This window comes from Penicillium manginii (assembly GCF_028828005.1).
Source record: "Penicillium manginii strain IBT 31320 chromosome Unknown utg000008l:1.0-3226943.0:1.0-3228205.0, whole genome shotgun sequence".
Classification (NCBI taxonomy): domain Eukaryota; kingdom Fungi; phylum Ascomycota; class Eurotiomycetes; order Eurotiales; family Aspergillaceae; genus Penicillium; species Penicillium manginii.
Genome location: NW_026643109.1, coordinates 2,209,290 through 2,226,438, shown reverse-complemented (window position 1 = coordinate 2,226,438; position 17,149 = coordinate 2,209,290). Strand labels below are relative to the sequence as shown.

General features: G+C 49.2%; 7 protein-coding genes across 7 annotated transcripts; 4 read left to right on the top strand and 3 right to left on the bottom strand.

Annotated features, from left to right (window-relative positions):
• Positions 1-521: 521 nt before the first annotated feature.
• pgxB (uncharacterized protein) lies at positions 522-2,067 on the top strand (the record flags this gene model as incomplete). Its single annotated transcript, XM_057108109.1, has 5 exons — positions 522-860; positions 915-1,082; positions 1,141-1,314; positions 1,369-1,614; positions 1,675-2,067. 5 exons carry the CDS (start codon positions 522-524, stop codon positions 2,065-2,067), a joined length of 1,320 nt encoding a protein of 439 aa, XP_056955487.1.
• A 771-nt stretch (positions 2,068-2,838) lies between these two features.
• On the top strand, positions 2,839-4,479 carry N7533_011458 (uncharacterized protein; the record flags this gene model as incomplete). The annotated part of the gene is made up of 3 exons (XM_057108108.1): positions 2,839-3,048; positions 3,120-3,614; positions 3,676-4,479. 3 exons carry the CDS (start codon positions 2,839-2,841, stop codon positions 4,477-4,479), a joined length of 1,509 nt encoding a protein of 502 aa, XP_056955486.1.
• Positions 4,480-5,292: 813 nt separating this feature from the next.
• N7533_011457 (cytochrome P450) lies at positions 5,293-7,064 on the bottom strand (the record flags this gene model as incomplete). The annotated part of the gene is made up of 3 exons (XM_057108107.1): positions 5,293-5,910; positions 5,986-6,370; positions 6,427-7,064. 3 exons carry the CDS (start codon positions 7,062-7,064, stop codon positions 5,293-5,295), a joined length of 1,641 nt encoding a protein of 546 aa, XP_056955485.1.
• Positions 7,065-7,816: 752 nt separating this feature from the next.
• Positions 7,817-8,954, bottom strand: N7533_011456 (lipase/thioesterase family protein; the record flags this gene model as incomplete). The annotated part of the gene is made up of 2 exons (XM_057108106.1): positions 7,817-8,544; positions 8,618-8,954. The coding sequence occupies 2 exons, from the start codon at positions 8,952-8,954 to the stop codon at positions 7,817-7,819; spliced, it is 1,065 nt and encodes a 354-aa protein (XP_056955484.1).
• A 793-nt stretch (positions 8,955-9,747) lies between these two features.
• Positions 9,748-11,259, top strand: N7533_011455 (flavin-containing monooxygenase; the record flags this gene model as incomplete). The annotated part of the gene is made up of 1 exon (XM_057108105.1): positions 9,748-11,259. The coding sequence occupies one exon, from the start codon at positions 9,748-9,750 to the stop codon at positions 11,257-11,259; it is 1,512 nt and encodes a 503-aa protein (XP_056955483.1).
• Positions 11,260-11,778: 519 nt separating this feature from the next.
• N7533_011454 (uncharacterized protein) lies at positions 11,779-12,633 on the top strand (the record flags this gene model as incomplete). Its single annotated transcript, XM_057108104.1, has 1 exon — positions 11,779-12,633. One exon carries the CDS (start codon positions 11,779-11,781, stop codon positions 12,631-12,633), a length of 855 nt encoding a protein of 284 aa, XP_056955482.1.
• Positions 12,634-14,289: 1,656 nt separating this feature from the next.
• On the bottom strand, positions 14,290-16,313 carry N7533_011453 (uncharacterized protein; the record flags this gene model as incomplete). The annotated part of the gene is made up of 4 exons (XM_057108103.1): positions 14,290-15,505; positions 15,555-15,777; positions 15,847-15,972; positions 16,025-16,313. 4 exons carry the CDS (start codon positions 16,311-16,313, stop codon positions 14,290-14,292), a joined length of 1,854 nt encoding a protein of 617 aa, XP_056955481.1.
• Between the last annotated feature and the right edge of the window lie 836 nt (positions 16,314-17,149).

Genomic DNA, 17,149 nt, shown 5'->3' with positions numbered 1-17,149 from the left:
ATTCCATAGAATTAGGAAAGAGAGGACCCCACAATGGTAAAAATATTAGTGAGATACTCTTGATGAAACAACTGTATCCCCGCAGCTCGCTCTCGTTGACCCCGCGATTGGTGGAGAATCTAGTCTCAATGCGCGCAAATCATCACAACCAAGACGGCGCAATCAATCCCAGCCACTGAGAGCTGAATATGCCCCTGCTAGTTCCCCTTAAGCTAAATGCCAACCTCTTTGTAAACTTTACTCTCCCCATACCCATTCATTTAACTCTCCTCTCCGCATCCTTGGCACACGGAGAGCAATCGGCAGCTTTTCGGGCTTTGTCCCTGTTGATCATGCTCAGCAGCCATCTCATTGTCAATTCCTACAGGCGGGAAATCTTCGTGTATCCCCGCATGCCAATGCCTCTAGATTGATCCGGGGAAATAATGTTGGGGTTGGCGTTCAGTGAAGGTATTTAAGAGATGCCCACGACTCAATTGCTTCTGTCACTGTCTGGCAAGCTATTTCTCAGTTCTAACAAGATGAAGGTCCTTGCAATTGCAGCTCTGTTTGCTGGGGCAGTCTCCGGCCTCGCCTCAAGTCATCTGATTCCCGGGGCGCATGTTATACCGGTAAAGGAGACCGCTGCTCTCCGCAAGGTTGGCGCTCATGGACAGAAGTACCCGGATCGTCGGACAGTTACCATTCGTCCCTCGAAGAATGAGAAGGACGATGTGTCGGCCGATTTCCTTTGGGGTATCAAGCAGGCCAACCATGGTGGACGTTTGGTTTTGCAGAAGGGAAAAACGTATATGATTGGCAAAAAGCTGGATCTTACTTTCCTGGATAATGTTGAGGTCCAGCTAGATGGTGAACTGAAGGTAATAAAAACCCCTGAGCAATATGCGGCAAAGTTGGGTACTGATTGCTAGTAGTTCACCGATGATATCACCTACTGGCAGGCAAACAACTTCTACTACTCCTTCCAGAAGTCGATCACGTTTTGGCGATGGGGTGGCAAGGACATCAAGATCTTTGGCAAGGGTACTCTGAACGGAAACGGTCAAGAGTGGTATGATGCGTTTGCTGGACTTGAGATTTTGGTAGGCAATTCCAACGGCTACTCGGAATAATCCAAAGTTACCATGCTAATGATCCCAGGACTCGAGCAACACTTTCTATCGACCCATTCTATTCCTGACCGAGAATGCGACGCGCGTCAGTGTTGAGGGTATCACCCAACTCAACTCACCCTGCTGGACCAACTTCTTTGTGCAGAGCAAGGACATTTCCTTCGATAATGTGTTCATCAACGCCTACTCCACCAACGCATCCGTAAGTAATCTACTGTTTTCCTGCCTCGACACTTCATCCAACTGACCGAGATAGTCTTTGCCCAAAAACACCGACGGTTTCGATTCTTTGAATGTGGACGGACTCAGCGTGACAAACACTAGAATCGACATTGGCGATGATTGCTTCTCCCCAAAGCCAAACACTTCCAATATCTTCGTGCAAAACTTGTGGTGCAACAACACCCACGGTGTTAGCATGGGAAGCATTGGACAGTACGCGGGTCAGATGGATTATATCGAGAATGCGCATATCGAGAACGTGACTCTGCTGAATGGACAGGTAAGAACAAGAGCACAATAATTGAAACACCTCAGTGACAGGCGATGCTGACCCCAATAGAACGGAGCCCGTCTCAAGGCATGGGCCGGTCAGAACGTCGGATACGGTCGCATCAACAACATCACCTACCGCAACATCCATATCGAGAACACCGATGCTCCTGTCGTTCTGGATCAGTGCTACTTCAACGTAAACGCCACCGAATGTGCTGCTTACCCCTCTGCAGTTAACTTCACAAACATTGTCTTTGACAACATTTACGGTACCTCTTCCGGTAAAAATGGAAAGGTTGTCGTCGACTTGACTTGCTCGCCGAACGCTGTGTGCTCGGGTATCCAACTCTCGAACATCGATATTACCAGCCCAGCTGGAGACCCACCAGAGATTGTTTGTGATGGCATTCAGGGGGATATTGGAGTGGATTGCATTTCGAGCAATAGCACTAGTTCCTAGAGAGATCGAAAGAGGCCTGTCGATGAGAAATTTTCAAGAGGAAATCGAGCGATTTCTGTCATGATTACGCGTTTTGAGTTGATTGTGGCCTGGCGAGAGGGGGGAGCCAATACTAAAATGTACATAAAAGTATGATAGTGGCAATTGTATCCCCACAATAACGACTTGGCAAGTCTTTTCAAACGACATTACACGTGTATGAAGTGTTTATCATTGATCGGACCAAGGGAGCTCTGTAATCAAACTCCTCATCTCTCTTCATTTTGAGATGTGTCCATGGGTGTTCTTGGAAATTGTGGGGAGCTAGAAACGCCACCTCCGCCAAGTCGCCAAGAAGGATCAAGCATTATCCTGACAGCCATACGACGAGGAGATTATCAGCGAAGGGCTTGCGGAGATGGATGCCTTCTTAAGAAAGTTTCTCAATTACGCCCATGCTGCCCTCCTATCGCAACCAAAAGCTCTGCGCACTGATCTTCTCCACACCCCACGATCTCCACAAGGGCAGAATCTATATCCGCTGTTGCATCTAGACTCACAGACGACCAATAGAATCGAGACCGCGATACCAACTCAACCAATGGACCGCCACAAAGACTCATCTCCGAGGATCCTTTCTGTCTTGTCCGGGGTGGAGATGCCCCCGCCCCCAGATTAGGACCTTATCCCCGGACTATTCGGCGGAGAGCTGAGTACGAAGAAAGGGGGCTATAAAAGTAGAACCCCGTTCTTCTTTGCTGCAAGATCATCGTTAACAAAGGAGTATCCAACATGGAGAAAACAAGCAGCGATTCCCACCACGTCGAGGGCGTGAGCCCAAATCTTGAAACCGGGAAGACGGACGCTTTCTACGTCGAAGATCGTGTTGCTCATCTTTCAGAGGAACATCGACAATATCTTCTTGCGAGACATGGCACGCTAGATCTTGATCCGATCCCTGATATGAATGATGCCGATCCTTATAACTGGTCTACATGGCGGGTAAGATGAATCTTGACGGAGAGGTGATGAAATGATGAAGACGATGATACTAACGCGATGCAACACGGTAGAAAACGCTAAACCTCTCTCTAGTCGTCTTCCACGCTATGATCGGTCTCTTCACGGCCGCCTCAATCCAATCCGCTTTCGTAAATATCTCAGCCGACCTCGGGGTGAGTATGCAGCGAACAAGTTATCTTGTCTCACTCTTCATCGCTGTGCTGGGTGGCGCACCGCTCTTTTGGCGACCTTTGAGCAACAGATTTGGTCGCAGACCCATCTTTCTCATCTCATTGATCTGTGCGCTTGTTGGTAATATCGGTTGCGCGGAAAGTCACTCGTATGCCACAATGGGTCTTTGTCGTGCTATCACCGCATTCTTCATTTCACCCGCCGCAGCTATTGGCAGTGCTGTTGTCGCCGAGGTGTTCTTCAAGAAGGACCGAGCACGTTGCATGGGGTATTGGACTTTGATGGTGACGATCGGCGTTCCGATTGCGCCCTTCTTATTTGGATTTGCGGTGATGAGGGTGGGATATCGATGGATTTATTGGACACTTGCCATCGTGAGTCCTCATGCTTGCTTAATATCTCACAAAATCATAGCGGACGCTAATTCTGTATCAGGTCAACGGTATCCAGTTCATTGTCTACCTCCTCTTCGGCTCCGAATCCCTCTACCTCCGCAACGAAACGGCCAGAAGCAACGTCACAAGCGTGAAGGAAAGCATGTTCAAATTCCGACGCATTGATCCGGCACCTTTGCGATTGTGGGACTTCATCCAGCCACTCAGCTACGTCATGAAGCCCTGCGTGATGATACCTGCTGCCGCCTACGCAATGATCTTCCTCTGGGGCAGCATCATGCTCACGATCGAAATACCGCAGATATTCCCCGAGCAGTTTGAAATGAACACGCAACAAGTCGGATTGCACTTCCTGGGTATCATCATTGGCTCAGTACTGGGTGAACAAGTTGGAGGTTTGATATCCGATCGGTGGATGCAACTGCGCCAGAAGAAGGGTGGACAGTATCCGGAGCCGGAATACAGACTATGGTTGAGTTATATCGGTCATGTGTTGACAGTTTGTGGCGTTGTCGTGTTCTGCGTACAGTTGGGCAAGGCTGGTGATAAGTGGAATATCACCCCTATCATTGGAGCAGCAATTGCAGCTGGTGGTAATCAGATTGTCACTACGATCAATATTACCTATGCCGTGGACTGCTATCGCACAGATGCGGCGAGTGTAGGCGTTTTTATCACATTTGTGCGACAGATTTGGGGGTTCATTGGTCCTTTTTGGTTTCCGCAGATGTTCGAAACAGTTGGATGGGGTGGTGGCGCTGGAATTGCTGTGGCATTGATTTTTGCTGTCAGCATTTTGCCTACTGTCCTTTTGCAATGGCGTGGGTCCAAGTGGCGTGCCTAGAGCACTTGTGGAGAGTCACAGCACATCGCCGATTCTGAATTGGATTATGACTACCTAATATTTCTCACTTCTATTCCCTCAATAATTTCTAAATGCACCCTTTGAGGGCTCTATAACCCCTAAATTCTTACATTCCCTACCATAGTACATGTAATTCTTCTATTTATCTGCATAAATCCCCAAGCTTTGAACCGAGACGCGGAATACTCAATAGTAACAAGAGTGAGAATTGATCCAAATCCGGTTCAACTGCGGTCCTTCCGCAGCCTAATCACTCCCGTTGGCAACAGCGAACGACAACAGCAAACAAAACAAAAAGAGAAAGACGCCGAAAAAAAGCCCAAGTCCTGGATTCGATCTTTGAACCTGGAGAGTATACAAAAATGGCAAAAAGGTGGTTCAAGGCAGCTACTAGCGTTTCATTAATCAACCTAACCACTCTTTCCCCCAAACAGGTAGGGCCAAGACCCCTAAACCATTCGGAGCTACTGACAAGGGGGATTTACTCTTCAATTCTTAAAGATACTTCCGAGAATTATGACACTTTAATATTCAAAGTGCTCTCTCCTCCGAAAGAAACCAGCTACAACTTCTTACATTAGCCAGCTAAGCATCTTACGCAAGACCAGGGCGCCTAGGAAAACAACGCACTTGGTTCATACAGAGTAAAGTATAAAGATCAAGTTACTCCATAATTATTCAAAAACAAACACAATGTACATAAAACGCCACCCAATCATTTCTCATTAACACCGTGACATCCCTCACGATTCTTTTCAGCTTCAGCTCCGATAGTCCACAGTATTGGACCTACTACCACCCCTCAACCCTCCGCATAGCCAAATTCATCCCCTCAACCGGCTTCGTCGTAACAGCACCAGCAACATGAATCTCCTGCTTAGGATCCTGCATCTGAAAAGCAAACCTACCAACAACACCTGCAACCGCACAACGCAACTCCGCCCTCGCAAAATCCTTCCCAATACAAGCACGCTGCCCATGCAAGAAAGTAATCTGCGCAAAATTTGTACTCGCGCCTCCATTCTTGTTCGGCACACTCTTCCCCGTCTTGGGATCCGTATCAATCCAGCGCTCAGGCAGGAAATCTTCGCCATTCTCGCCCCAGAATAGCGGGCAGCGGTTGATTGCGTACGGGATTAGGAGGATTCTTGTTCCCTGGGGCACACGCTTGCCAGCGATCATTGTGTCGCGGATACTTTCGCGGATTGTGGCGGGAACGGTGGGGTAGAGGCGGAGGACTTCCTCGCAGACGCCGTTTAGTAGGGGGAGAGATTCGAGGTCTTGGTGGGTTATCGGGCTTGATGCTGAGGGGATTTGGGTGCGGATTTCTTCGCGGAGACGTGTTTGGTATGTTGGGTGGAGAGTGAGGAGGTAACAGGCCCATGTTAGAGCGGCGGCGGTTGTTTCGTGCTAGAAGAAGTGGTTTAGTTAGCGATGGAAGCTGTGCAGAATGGATGGCCGTGGCTGTGGTGGATTTCAACTTACGCCCGCGGCGAGGAATGTCAGCATCTGATCGACCAGTTCTTCGTCCGAGAAATCTCCACCCAACATCATCGTGCCCAGGACATCGGCTTCGAGGTCCTTGGCTGAAGCCTTGGATGCGGCGAGAGAGGTTCGCTTTTCCTTGACGATATCGTTGCAGAGGTTCCGCAGGAATCCGGTCTCGTCGGCGACGACCTTGTTCAAGCGCCAGGGAACGCGCTGGGCAATCCACTGGGGGAGAATGAAGTTCATGGCGAGGAAGGCCATTTTCTCAGTCGTTGGCTCCAGGATTCTGAGGAAACTTTCCGCAACCTTGTTATCTTTATTTTGAATGGAGCGGAAATCACGGCCCATTGCTACAGGCCCTATAATGTCGAGTGTGACTCGGCTAATCTGTCAGCATACCGAATCTGCAGTGAAAGAGGTGGATGATACGAGACATACCTTCCCCAGACGCCCATCTCTAGCTTGCCGACTTTGTCTTCGGGGCTAGTTCCCTCCATCGGGTTTTCCGCGAGCTCTTTCTCCATTTCTTCCAGTAACTGGACCGTCTTTTCCCACATGAGGCTATACATGGCTCGAATGTTCTTGATATTGAAAGCGGGAGTCAGGGCTTTGCGCTGCTTCCTGTGGGCGGGACCTTCGGAAAGGATGAGACCAAAGCCTAAGATCCGGGCGAGAAAGTTGCGGGCACGCCAGGGCTTCTCGAAGTCGTATGTATTTGTGCTCATGATATCGAGTAGAGCCTGGTGATTTGTAGCGATGAGATAGCTCTGGCTGATACTGTCACGCATGTGAATAAGGCCATCGTTGGGGACCGTCTTCATCCATTCCAGCGGGGTGCGGCCACGGGGCGAGTCGAAAATGATCTTGGCATTGTTGAAGAGGCCTGGGATTGTGGGGAGATGGCGGAGTGGATTAAGGAAGAGGGGCCATATGAGAAAGTTGTAGATTCCTTTGAATAGGAGATTGCTGGCTAAAGCAGCAAGGACGAGAGTACGGAAGGCGAAGTCCGGAAAGAGGAAGTGTTGGATGAGGTAGCCCTCGGCGATGGACAGGGCTGAGAGGGCCGGAATATTCATCTTGGAGGGTAAGAGGGGAGATGACAAGGAAGAAAATGTGGGGGAAGGTCGAAGCAACCTTAGGAAGCTGGGGAGAGCTGGGGAAGAGGAATTTTATCTTTTATCTAATGGCTCCACTTCAAGAATGAAGATGAGCATAAAATGGAGCACTAATGGAGCACTGAGTATATATGGTCAAGTATAAGCATCTTGAATAGTAATCATAAAAAATCATTGATATAATGTGGGATCACAATAGTATTCCCTGGCATCCCTTTTAGGCAACCAGGATGTATACACATGAGAACCACCAGAGCATGACAGTCCGATGATGTATGTCCGGCCCTTTGAAGGTGGACTTTATGCGGCGCCCGGGGATATTTTACTATTTTGGGACTAGTGTTGCTCCACTGGGCTAGCGTGAAAATAGAGTTGCAGGTTCCTGCATGTGAAAATGAGGGGAATTTCAAGGGCAGCGCATTATTCAAGGCAGCTATGAACCATTGAATGCGGGGTGGGATGGAAATAAGTGTGAAGATGGGAGTATATATGCATGTGAATGGAATGGTGCCATCATAATGTACAATAATGAGTTCTACGCGTTCTGTATCTTGGAAATGATCCTGTGATGATGGGATTCTCCAAATTTGTTTACCGTCAAGTTGATAGTCGCACAGATCTTAGTAGGGCTGAACGTGTTACGACATGGATTATGCAAGTGTTTCTTAATATAAAAAATAATATTTACTGCGTAATATACGGTACTATTCTGTCTACTCTGCCAACTCAACCAACCAACTCTTAACCTTCTTCCCCTGCGCCGTCTCCGTCGTATCACCAAGATACAAATTGTAGATCGGCGCAACATGGCACTCACGATGTCCAATAAACAATTCGACACGTTCAAACCCTTCCTTGAATTTCGCCGCGAAGTCCTGAATAATCGGAAGGAGAATCTCATTACCGCCGCCCGTGATAAGAACGCGGTTGACAGGGAAATTCTTAAACCACTCCACCGGCGCATTGGATAGATCGGTATAGTTATCCCGCGGACTCTTGCCAATGTATGCGCTAGCCCATGGTTGCGCGACGGCTTGGGTGATCAAGTCACCGCCGTGATAAATCTCTTGATCGGGGAATTCGGTGTCGAGGAGGGTCCATGGTGCGATCATGGCTGCGCCGCCAAGCTTGGCGTTGTTGTGTAGGGGTAGGGGTTCTATTTGAGGGTGGGGATGGGCGAGGTGGGAGAGGACACCGCTGACGAGGTTTCCGCCTGCGGAATCGCCGCCGAGGAAGATTGTTTCGGGGGATCGGCCAGTTGAGAGAATGTAGCGCGCTGCGGAAACGGCCTGTTTTAGTTGGGTTGGGTATGTTTCGGTCGGCGCGAGGGTATAGGTGAGGGAGAAGACGGCGAGAGATTTGTTTGAGGTTTTAAGGGTTTGAACGAGCTGTGCGTAGAATTTGAAGTAGCCAATGTTGGCAGGCAGGCCAAATCCGCCGCCTGGAGAGACGTTAGCACTGCATTACATTGCATTGCCAGACTTTGAGGGCTGTCAGGGGGTAGATGAGCTTACCGTGGTACCAGATCATCACGTTGGTCGCATCGCGATCACCAATCCAGTGACCGAGCGCACCGTGTTCCAACTGGACAGTCTGAGCTTGAATGCGGGCCTTGCGGGCATATTGTTCGTAGACTTTGTTGGACGTGGGTGTGGCATATTGCATCTGCGACGGGGTAAGACGTGCCGTCACCTTGCGCATGACGGCATAGCCGATGTGGAGGAAGAGTGTTTTCGCTTGTCGCTCGGTGCGCCAGAGGCCAGTTATGATTCCAAAGAAGGCGGCGAGGGAGATGGAGGCGAGGGCTGGGAGGAAATCCAGCTTCTGCTGGAGGGTGAGTTTGACAGACATGGCCGGTGGTGATATCGAGCAGAGCGAGCAATGAAGGCTGCGCAAAGGTCAATTGCGCATCAATAAAGCAGTCGAGGCGTGTAAGAATAGCGCCAGAATATAAGATAAGACCTCGGCCCTGACCGAGGTACGTGAAGGTGGAGGGAGGACAACATCCTCGGTGGGTCAGTGTGAAAGCGAGAAAAGCAAACTGTGGAGGAGTTCGCACTGCTATCCACTTTCAGTAAAGATGAACATACACCCCCCCTACCGAGGTACCCCAGCATTGAGTAGAGTGTACGCAATAATGCGAGTATGGCATGGTGATATTACTCTACGAGACAGATTATTTTCATACCCTGAAGGATAATAAAGCAGGGTAGAAGAAAGAAGATATAGATCGGTAAATAGAATACGGTATATTACAGAATGCGGACGGATCGTGAGGGACGATACTGTATTCTGATAACAGCACGGAAGAGAAGCCCTAAAATCTTCAAAAGATAGACAGTCGATTGTCGGAAATATCAGAAGCGTTGAATGATAATGAATGTACAATAGGTACTGGTACTCTATAGAGATACGAAAACACTCCATACGACCCAAATCAATCTATGCCATCATCTAATACTCACGAGTGCCCCAACATTGAGTCCATGCAGAGAGACCCACCGATCGCCGTGAAACCGAGGCATGTGAGGGTCTTCTTTTAGCAGTGCCAAATGCGCAGAGATTATAAGATTAAAGACGCTCTCGTTTTCACTTCTCCACTCCACTTCTCCCCAACATCTCCCTCTCACATTTTGCCGCCACAATGAATGGTCATGCAAATGGCTCTGCTGGCTCCCCTGCCACCGACTTCGACGTGATTATTGTCGGCGCTGGTATCTCCGGCATTAACGCCGGATATCGCGTGCAAGACCAGCTGCCCGGTTTCTCCTACTCTATCCTTGAAGCTCGCGACGACCTTGGTGGTACCTGGGATCTCTTCAAATACCCTGGTATTCGCTCCGACTCCGATCTCTTTACCTTTGGTTTCGCCTTCAACCCATGGAACCGCAGCAATCCCATCGCCGAGGGCAGCGCCATCAAATCCTACGTCCGCGACACCGCTGAGAAGTTTGGCATCGCGAAGAACATCCGATTTCGCAATCGCCTCAACTCGGCTGATTGGTCTTCTACCGAAAATGTCTGGTCTTTGAACGTTGACGCAGATGGTACCCCCACCACTCTCCGCGCCCGCTTCGTCATCTTCGGCACAGGCTATTATAACTATCACCAGCCTCTAAAGGCCAACATCCCCAATCTAGATGACTTCCAGGGTCAAATCATCCACCCACAATTCTGGCCCGAGAACCTTGATTACGCCGGTAAGAAGGTTGTCATCATTGGCTCCGGTGCCACGGCTATAACTCTCCTCCCCAATCTCGCGGAAAAGGCCGAGCGCGTCACGATGCTCCAGCGCAGTCCAACATACATTCTCTCCCTGCCCAACCGCTCCAATTCCCGCTGGCTCGCCTACCTACTCCCCTCATCACTGTACCACCGCCTGCAACGGTTCATCTGGATCTACACCTCGCGCATCTTCTTCCTCTTCTGCCAACGTTTCCCGGGCTTTTCCCGCTGGATTTTGAGGCAGAATGTTTCCCGCCAATTACCCTCTCACATCAGCCACGATCCCCACTTCAAACCCCGCTATAACCCCTGGGACCAGCGACTGTGCGTCTGCCCGGATGGAGATTTCTTCCAGAGTCTACGCCGCGGCAAGGCCGATGTTCGCACCGACACAATAAAAACGGTTACTAAGCGCGGCATCACACTCAACTCAGGCGAATCGCTCGACGCAGATATCATTGTCACCGCGACGGGTCTGCAGTTGCAAATTGCGGGGGGTTCGAATCTCACCGTTGACGGGAAGAAGATCGAGATCGGATCCAAGTTCCTTTGGAATGGGGTTATGTTGCAGGATCTACCGAATGCCAGTTTCATTATTGGGTACACAAATGCTTCGTGGACTCTTGGTGCGGATGCGACGGTTCAGTTTATCACTCGTTTGCTGCGCACTATGAAGGAGCGGAAGCTTGTTTCGGCTACGCCTCGCATGCGTGCCAATGAAGAGAAGACTCTTGAAGAGCGTCCTTTGTTGAATCTGAACTCTACTTATGTCACGGTCGCTTCGAAGCATTTGCCCATGGCGGGTGATAAGGGTCCCTGGCAGGCACGTGATCATTACCATAAGGATATCAAGTTTGCGACGAATGGCGATTTGGAGACTGGCATGGACTATGTGAAGGGCAATGTGCAGTTGAGGCCTAAGCAGGCTTAGATTGACGATGCTTGGGTTGGTGATTGTATATGATTAGTTCGGATATACCAGTTATGATTGGCGTTTGGATTGTATATTTCAAGTGGTTTGGCTTTTCTCTGTTGAAGTAGGGCGATGTGTCAATGGAGCGCCTATATATACACTGCCAGTGATAAAGTGAATATAGCATGATTGACAGTTAAATCCGATTTTATCTTTGTAGTAGTTACTAGTACACCTGGGGCATCGGTACGCTTGTCTAATTTGTACTAGACGAGCATGAAGTTAGTTAGCGGGACCCACAAGTATCTCTGCCTAGAGCCCTGCAGGGGCCTAAAGGGTAGATTCTTCCGAAGTCCTATTTGAAGTCAAAGTTCCCTTTCATATTTTCTCGGAAATACCTCTGTTCATTTTGCATGGTCAACAATGGAGTTATCTGCGGTTTATTACGTACTACTCTTCCTACTTTTTTGCTACTATGTTACCTACCATTATCCAACGCGGAATTTTACCCCATCACCGAAATTGACTCCGTCTGCGATGAACGCGCTGGTGGAAGAAACAGATATAAGCAAATTCTACCATCACCCAACCTGGCCACACCGCTGGTTCCATCCAGAATTCACCGATGAGGCCATCAGAACGTGGCAAAAAGAGCTCTGCAACTCGGGCGATAGATGCCTGGGATGTCGTTTCCTGAGAAACCTTGGGACATCGGGATCTCCGTGGGGTTATATTATATACCGAACCGTTTACACGCCCGAGTCAGAAGAGCTTTGGCCCATAGCCATGGAAAAGCTGACACGGTTGACATTTTGCGAGTTCGAGGCCGAGTTCAAGAATCACCACGTGAATGCTCGCAACTCCCGCCCGGAACGATTGGTGAAAGAGGCACACAAGAATGTGATTATTTCCGATCCGGATTACTGGAATGGTGCTGGCATTGAAACTATTCGGGCGCATTTTGCTGAATACCTGCGTGCGGCCGGTGAGTACAAATCTATCGGCACTTCTCGATTTGGGGGATGTCTTGTGATCGATGAGCGGTCTTTGAAATCGATTATCGCGACGACGGACCCTTTTAATGAGAGGGGTGAGCGTCAGTGGGGCAATGTTGGCTTTGTTGGCATGGTCGATGGGCGGTATGAACAGGGGATAAAGTATGATATACCAAGTTACAAAGGGTTCATGAGGGTGAGGGTTCGTAACTTGTGGTGGATGTACATAAATTTTGATTTTAAGTCCATGGATGACCTTTGCCATGATGTTCCTGATGGCTTGATACCAGTCTATGACGGGGGAGATGGGCAGGCGCACGATGAGGAGGGGAATGATTGTCGTGCGGAGCTTGCAAACTTCCGGGAGCGGCACCGGGCTGGACGACGGCTGGTATAAGTTCAGAGATGAGCTCACCCTTAAAGCTGACGGGGGTGTTGAACCTTTATATTAACTTTTCACTAACGCCTAGTTTAGGCTTGGTTGGGAATGGTTTTGTCGTCAATTACGATTTCCTTTTATCTTCGAATCTCCGATGCGACCCACGGGTTCCAACAGTCCAGCACAAATCATGACATAGAGTGTCAGGCGTAATGGTAAAACAACTGAATACGACTTCTCTTCTGAAAATCAAACCAAAAGTTATCTCCGTCTTAATCTTAGAGTTTTAGATCATGATGCCCGTGGCAAGCCAAAGTTCCCCCACTGCTGAAACACCAACATGTTTGCTATGCGGAATGCAGATGCCAGGACTAGGACACGATTTGCAAGCGACACATATGTATTTTTATAACAGGAGAATCATACTATGTAGTGGTCGAAAAGAAATGGAAAACTTGCTACACTGGCAGGTCTTATCGAAGCCACCTCATGGTTTCCTCCAAAGAAGCCGAAAGTACATGTATCCCTGGTTTTTCACAATGGAGTTCCAACCTATACCGCGCAAGTGAGTCTTTATCGGCCATTACATTCAATGCCATTGCTTATGTGTCCAGTAATTGAATAAACAAGCTCAAGATGCTATTTATCGGGAATAAGCGTCATCGGAAACTGCGCCAATCCAAATCCGCTTCAAGTTCCTGGGGCCTATTATGTTCCCACGGACCCTGCTAAGGCTTGTGTTCGCAGCGCACCTAAATTTCGATTCCATCACAAGATATTAACCAAGTTCTCGCCTCGGGGTATTGGGAGACGAAACCCGTCCAAAAGAAGGAACTAGCAATCGGATATTATGTTCATGCCCACTGTTGGACACTTTTCGGCCATATTTTGGGAACAGAATTCACCCTATCAAATTTGTCAAAGCTAGCCGAAGTGTCTCGGAGGTACTGGCGTCAAGAAGAAAAGCCAGTCAACAAGCCTGCCATCGAATCTACTTCGCTACATAGGCCCAATGATGATACTTATCAAAGTCCGCTATTTATTCCTGGAATAGGGGAAACCATCAACCGGTTCCAATTTCTATCGTTCATGAGACCAGGAGTTGTTTCCACATTCAGTCAATTATCTATGGATATTGCAGTTTTGATTGCAGATTTGGTTTGCCCCGTAAATTATAGCCTCAAAGATGTTAGGGATATAGAAATTCTGGTTTCCATATCTCAGTGGCGATTGCCCCAATCTTTCTGGAGCCTCCGATTGGACGAGATCGCAATTTTCGAGCTGAAACCCCTCAAAAGCTCCAAGACTTTAGTGAATTGGCAGCTACTCCGTCTTGCGCTGATGAGACTTGTTGTCGATGAAACCTCACCTGTGTCAGGCGGCCTTTTGATCCGAGCGCAGACAATGAGAAAAATGGAAGGGATCAAAGAAATGTATCTCCCCAATGGAGAACGTCGTTACTAGAACAATTTTTCCAGTCGCATTTGCTCTGAAGCTTGCTGAGAGTTTTGCTTTTTTTAAGAGTGAAGGAAGATATATAAGGAACCGTTGAAGTGTCCGATACAGAAAGGAATATCATTATTATCGTATCTCAATAACCCGTGACTGGGACAGCCTAATAATTCACCTTTTCCAAACCCCTCTCAATTAAGTGTTTTAAAACATATTAGTTATCTACCTTCTCTCCGCATCTTCCTCAGCCCTTTCCTCAAATCCTCTGCCAGTAGGCAGCATGTTGAGCTCATCTTCCTCGCGATCCAATTTGTAGTTGGTCAGCCAGAAGCCAGCGCAGCCGATAAACGCAAGAATTGCGGTAAGAGCATAGTTCCAAACCAGCAGAGGATCGGCAGAGAGTCCAACCATTGCCTGTCCGATAGCGGCAGAAATTGCGTTCATGAAAAGTGCCACGGCTTGGACGAGAGAACGCATATTCTTGGGGGCTTTGGTGAAGGCGTATTCAAGGGATGTCACGGACGCGAAAATCTCGGAGAGACCACCGAGAATGTAGGTGAGTGCCTGAACCCACACTGAGATGTCGCTGTACTTGCCCTCCACTTCCAGGCAGTAGTTGGCTTCCTTCCCGCAAGGTCCGACCTTGTAAATATAGTACTGGGTCACAGTTGCAACGATCATACCAAGTCCGGCGGCAAAGAAACCAGCTGTGATTCGCTTGAGTGGGGTGAAGTTGAATCCCATTCTGCGAAGACCTGGGTAAACGAAGCGGTCCATGATGGGAATAAAGATGATCAAAGCAAATGGGTTGAGGTTGTTGACGATATCGTTGGGGACACCGCCGAGTCTCATGGTTGCGGCTTGGGAGGTCAAGTTGTTCAGCATCTGGTTGTATGCCAGCCAGTACAGCGGATACCAGAGGAAAACTTGGCAAGCCTTGAGACCACGGCGCACCTCATCCACCCACGCATCATCAAAGGTCATCCACACCGGCTTGTTATCACCCAGTCGGCTTGGCTTAACATGGTCCCAGAACTCACGGTCGTTACCGCTGCTGTTGCTCTTGAACCAATTGATAGGGTTCCAGCTCCAGCGACCCTTCATTGCGAGTCTCCAGAGACGGAATGCCTTTCCGTAGACAGAGCCAGTGGGTTGAACGAGGTTGTAGTTCTTGCGGCAAAGGATTAGCACGAGTGGGCAGACGCAGAACATGCATGTGGGAAGCAGGTAAGATAGCCAGAAGCCGATGTAGCGCTCTGCATAAACCATGCTGATCTGACCAGTCAGAGAGCCGATATTGATCATAAGGTAGAAGTACAGATAGATGCGAGCAATAGTCGCAGCAGGGTCGACAATCACGCGCTCGCCACTCTTCAAGGTCTTGATGTAAGGCTTCTCATCGGGATATTGCTCTGCGATCAGGGGGGAGATGTTGGATCTAAAAGGTCAGAAACGTTGCTGCAGAGTATCTTATGTGAGAGACCTACTTGAAACCACCGGTTCCGATGCCCATGATGACAAGTCCAATAGAGAAAGCACCAATCGAGCCACCAGGCCTAGAGATGACCTGTGGAATGGCTGAGATGATCAGGATAGTATGGCCGACTAGAGCGCAGGCAATGGAGGCGAAGATGGTGCGGAAACGACCCCAGTATTGATCAGCCACCCAAGCACCAGCGAGGGGCATAATGTAGGACCAAAACTGATTGACTATTCGTTCAGCAGAGTCAGCTCTGTCTCATTCGCGCAGGAATATTCATTCATGATGCCAAAACTCACACAAAGTCAATCCAGTCGAGGCACGTTGCCCCATGCCCAGAGCACCTGGGACACCATTGGAGAAGTCAGTCGTGAGAGCGCCGGAAGTGGAGCCTGGTGGTAACGGTCGCTGAATGAAGTTGACGACTGCTTTTGTTAGTCTCGACCTTTGTTGATGCTTTCATTGGGTTGCGCTTACAAACTGCCGTGGTTCCATAGTAGGAAAAACGTTCGCACAACTCGACGAAAGCGACGGTAAAAGTCTGCCAGGGAAGCTTTCCAGAGACACGTCGTAGGGTAGCCAACTCCTCGTCGGTTGGGATTGTTTTCAAGTCATCGTCGTCACCGATAAAGGATTGTGGAGCAGCCTCAATGCTGAGGTCCTGCTTCTCACTGACGGCGAGGTTGTGTTTCTCGTCCACGATGTCGTGGGCGATGGCCTTGGACTTGGCGATCTCGGCCTGGTCGACAGGATCGGAGACATTCATCGCAGGCAAAGGAGCACTACTTAGTGCAAAACAGTATAGTGTAGTGCAAACGAAAGTAGTTGAAATGCGAGACTGCGACGGATGAGGAGAAGATCAGAGGGAAGTGGGCGTGTAAAGCTTTTAAAGTCGACCAGGAGGTGCGGCACAACTCGACCAGCCACCACGGTTTAGCATCAGTCTAGTGCTATTTCAGCTTGTGACACCTATCTCGCGTGGCTATCTTGTGTTTCCCCAGTTTGCGTCTTAGACTAGTCTGTGGTCGCCATCGGTCGGACCCCCCCCCAGCGGCGTAGTACTTGGAATCTAGCCAAGCCAGGCACCGTCGGTATCCGATTGATTTTTCCTTTTCATGGCTTGCCCGAATTTTATTTGGATATCTTTGTCTGTGCCACAAGCTTGCCACTGGCCGTAAAAAGTCGCGTGCCGCCGCGTATCGCAGGATCTTGCCGGGATGGCACAATCGGAAGTCTGGGCGGAGATTGGCTGGTGGTGAGCTATTGGCCCGCTGCGATGGTGCTATGATTACGACTGGCCAACATTAATGCCAAGGATCCTTGGCTTGCACTTGGCTGGCAGGACGCAGTGCAACATCACAGCTTGGCCGGGATATTCATTGGAGCAAAAGGCGGGCAGCATTATGAGTGGCGGGCGATAACCCTAATTCAGCATATCCCGGCAGGACGAGAGAACTTGTGGATCCTCTCATTTGCCAGCTCTATCCTAACCCTTTGCCACGCTTATCCTGTACTTTGACTTCTTTGATAAAGCTATTTCTGAATGTAGAAGGTGGAATAGTTGACGCATGACCATAAAGTGCAGCTAAACTTCTAGAACGC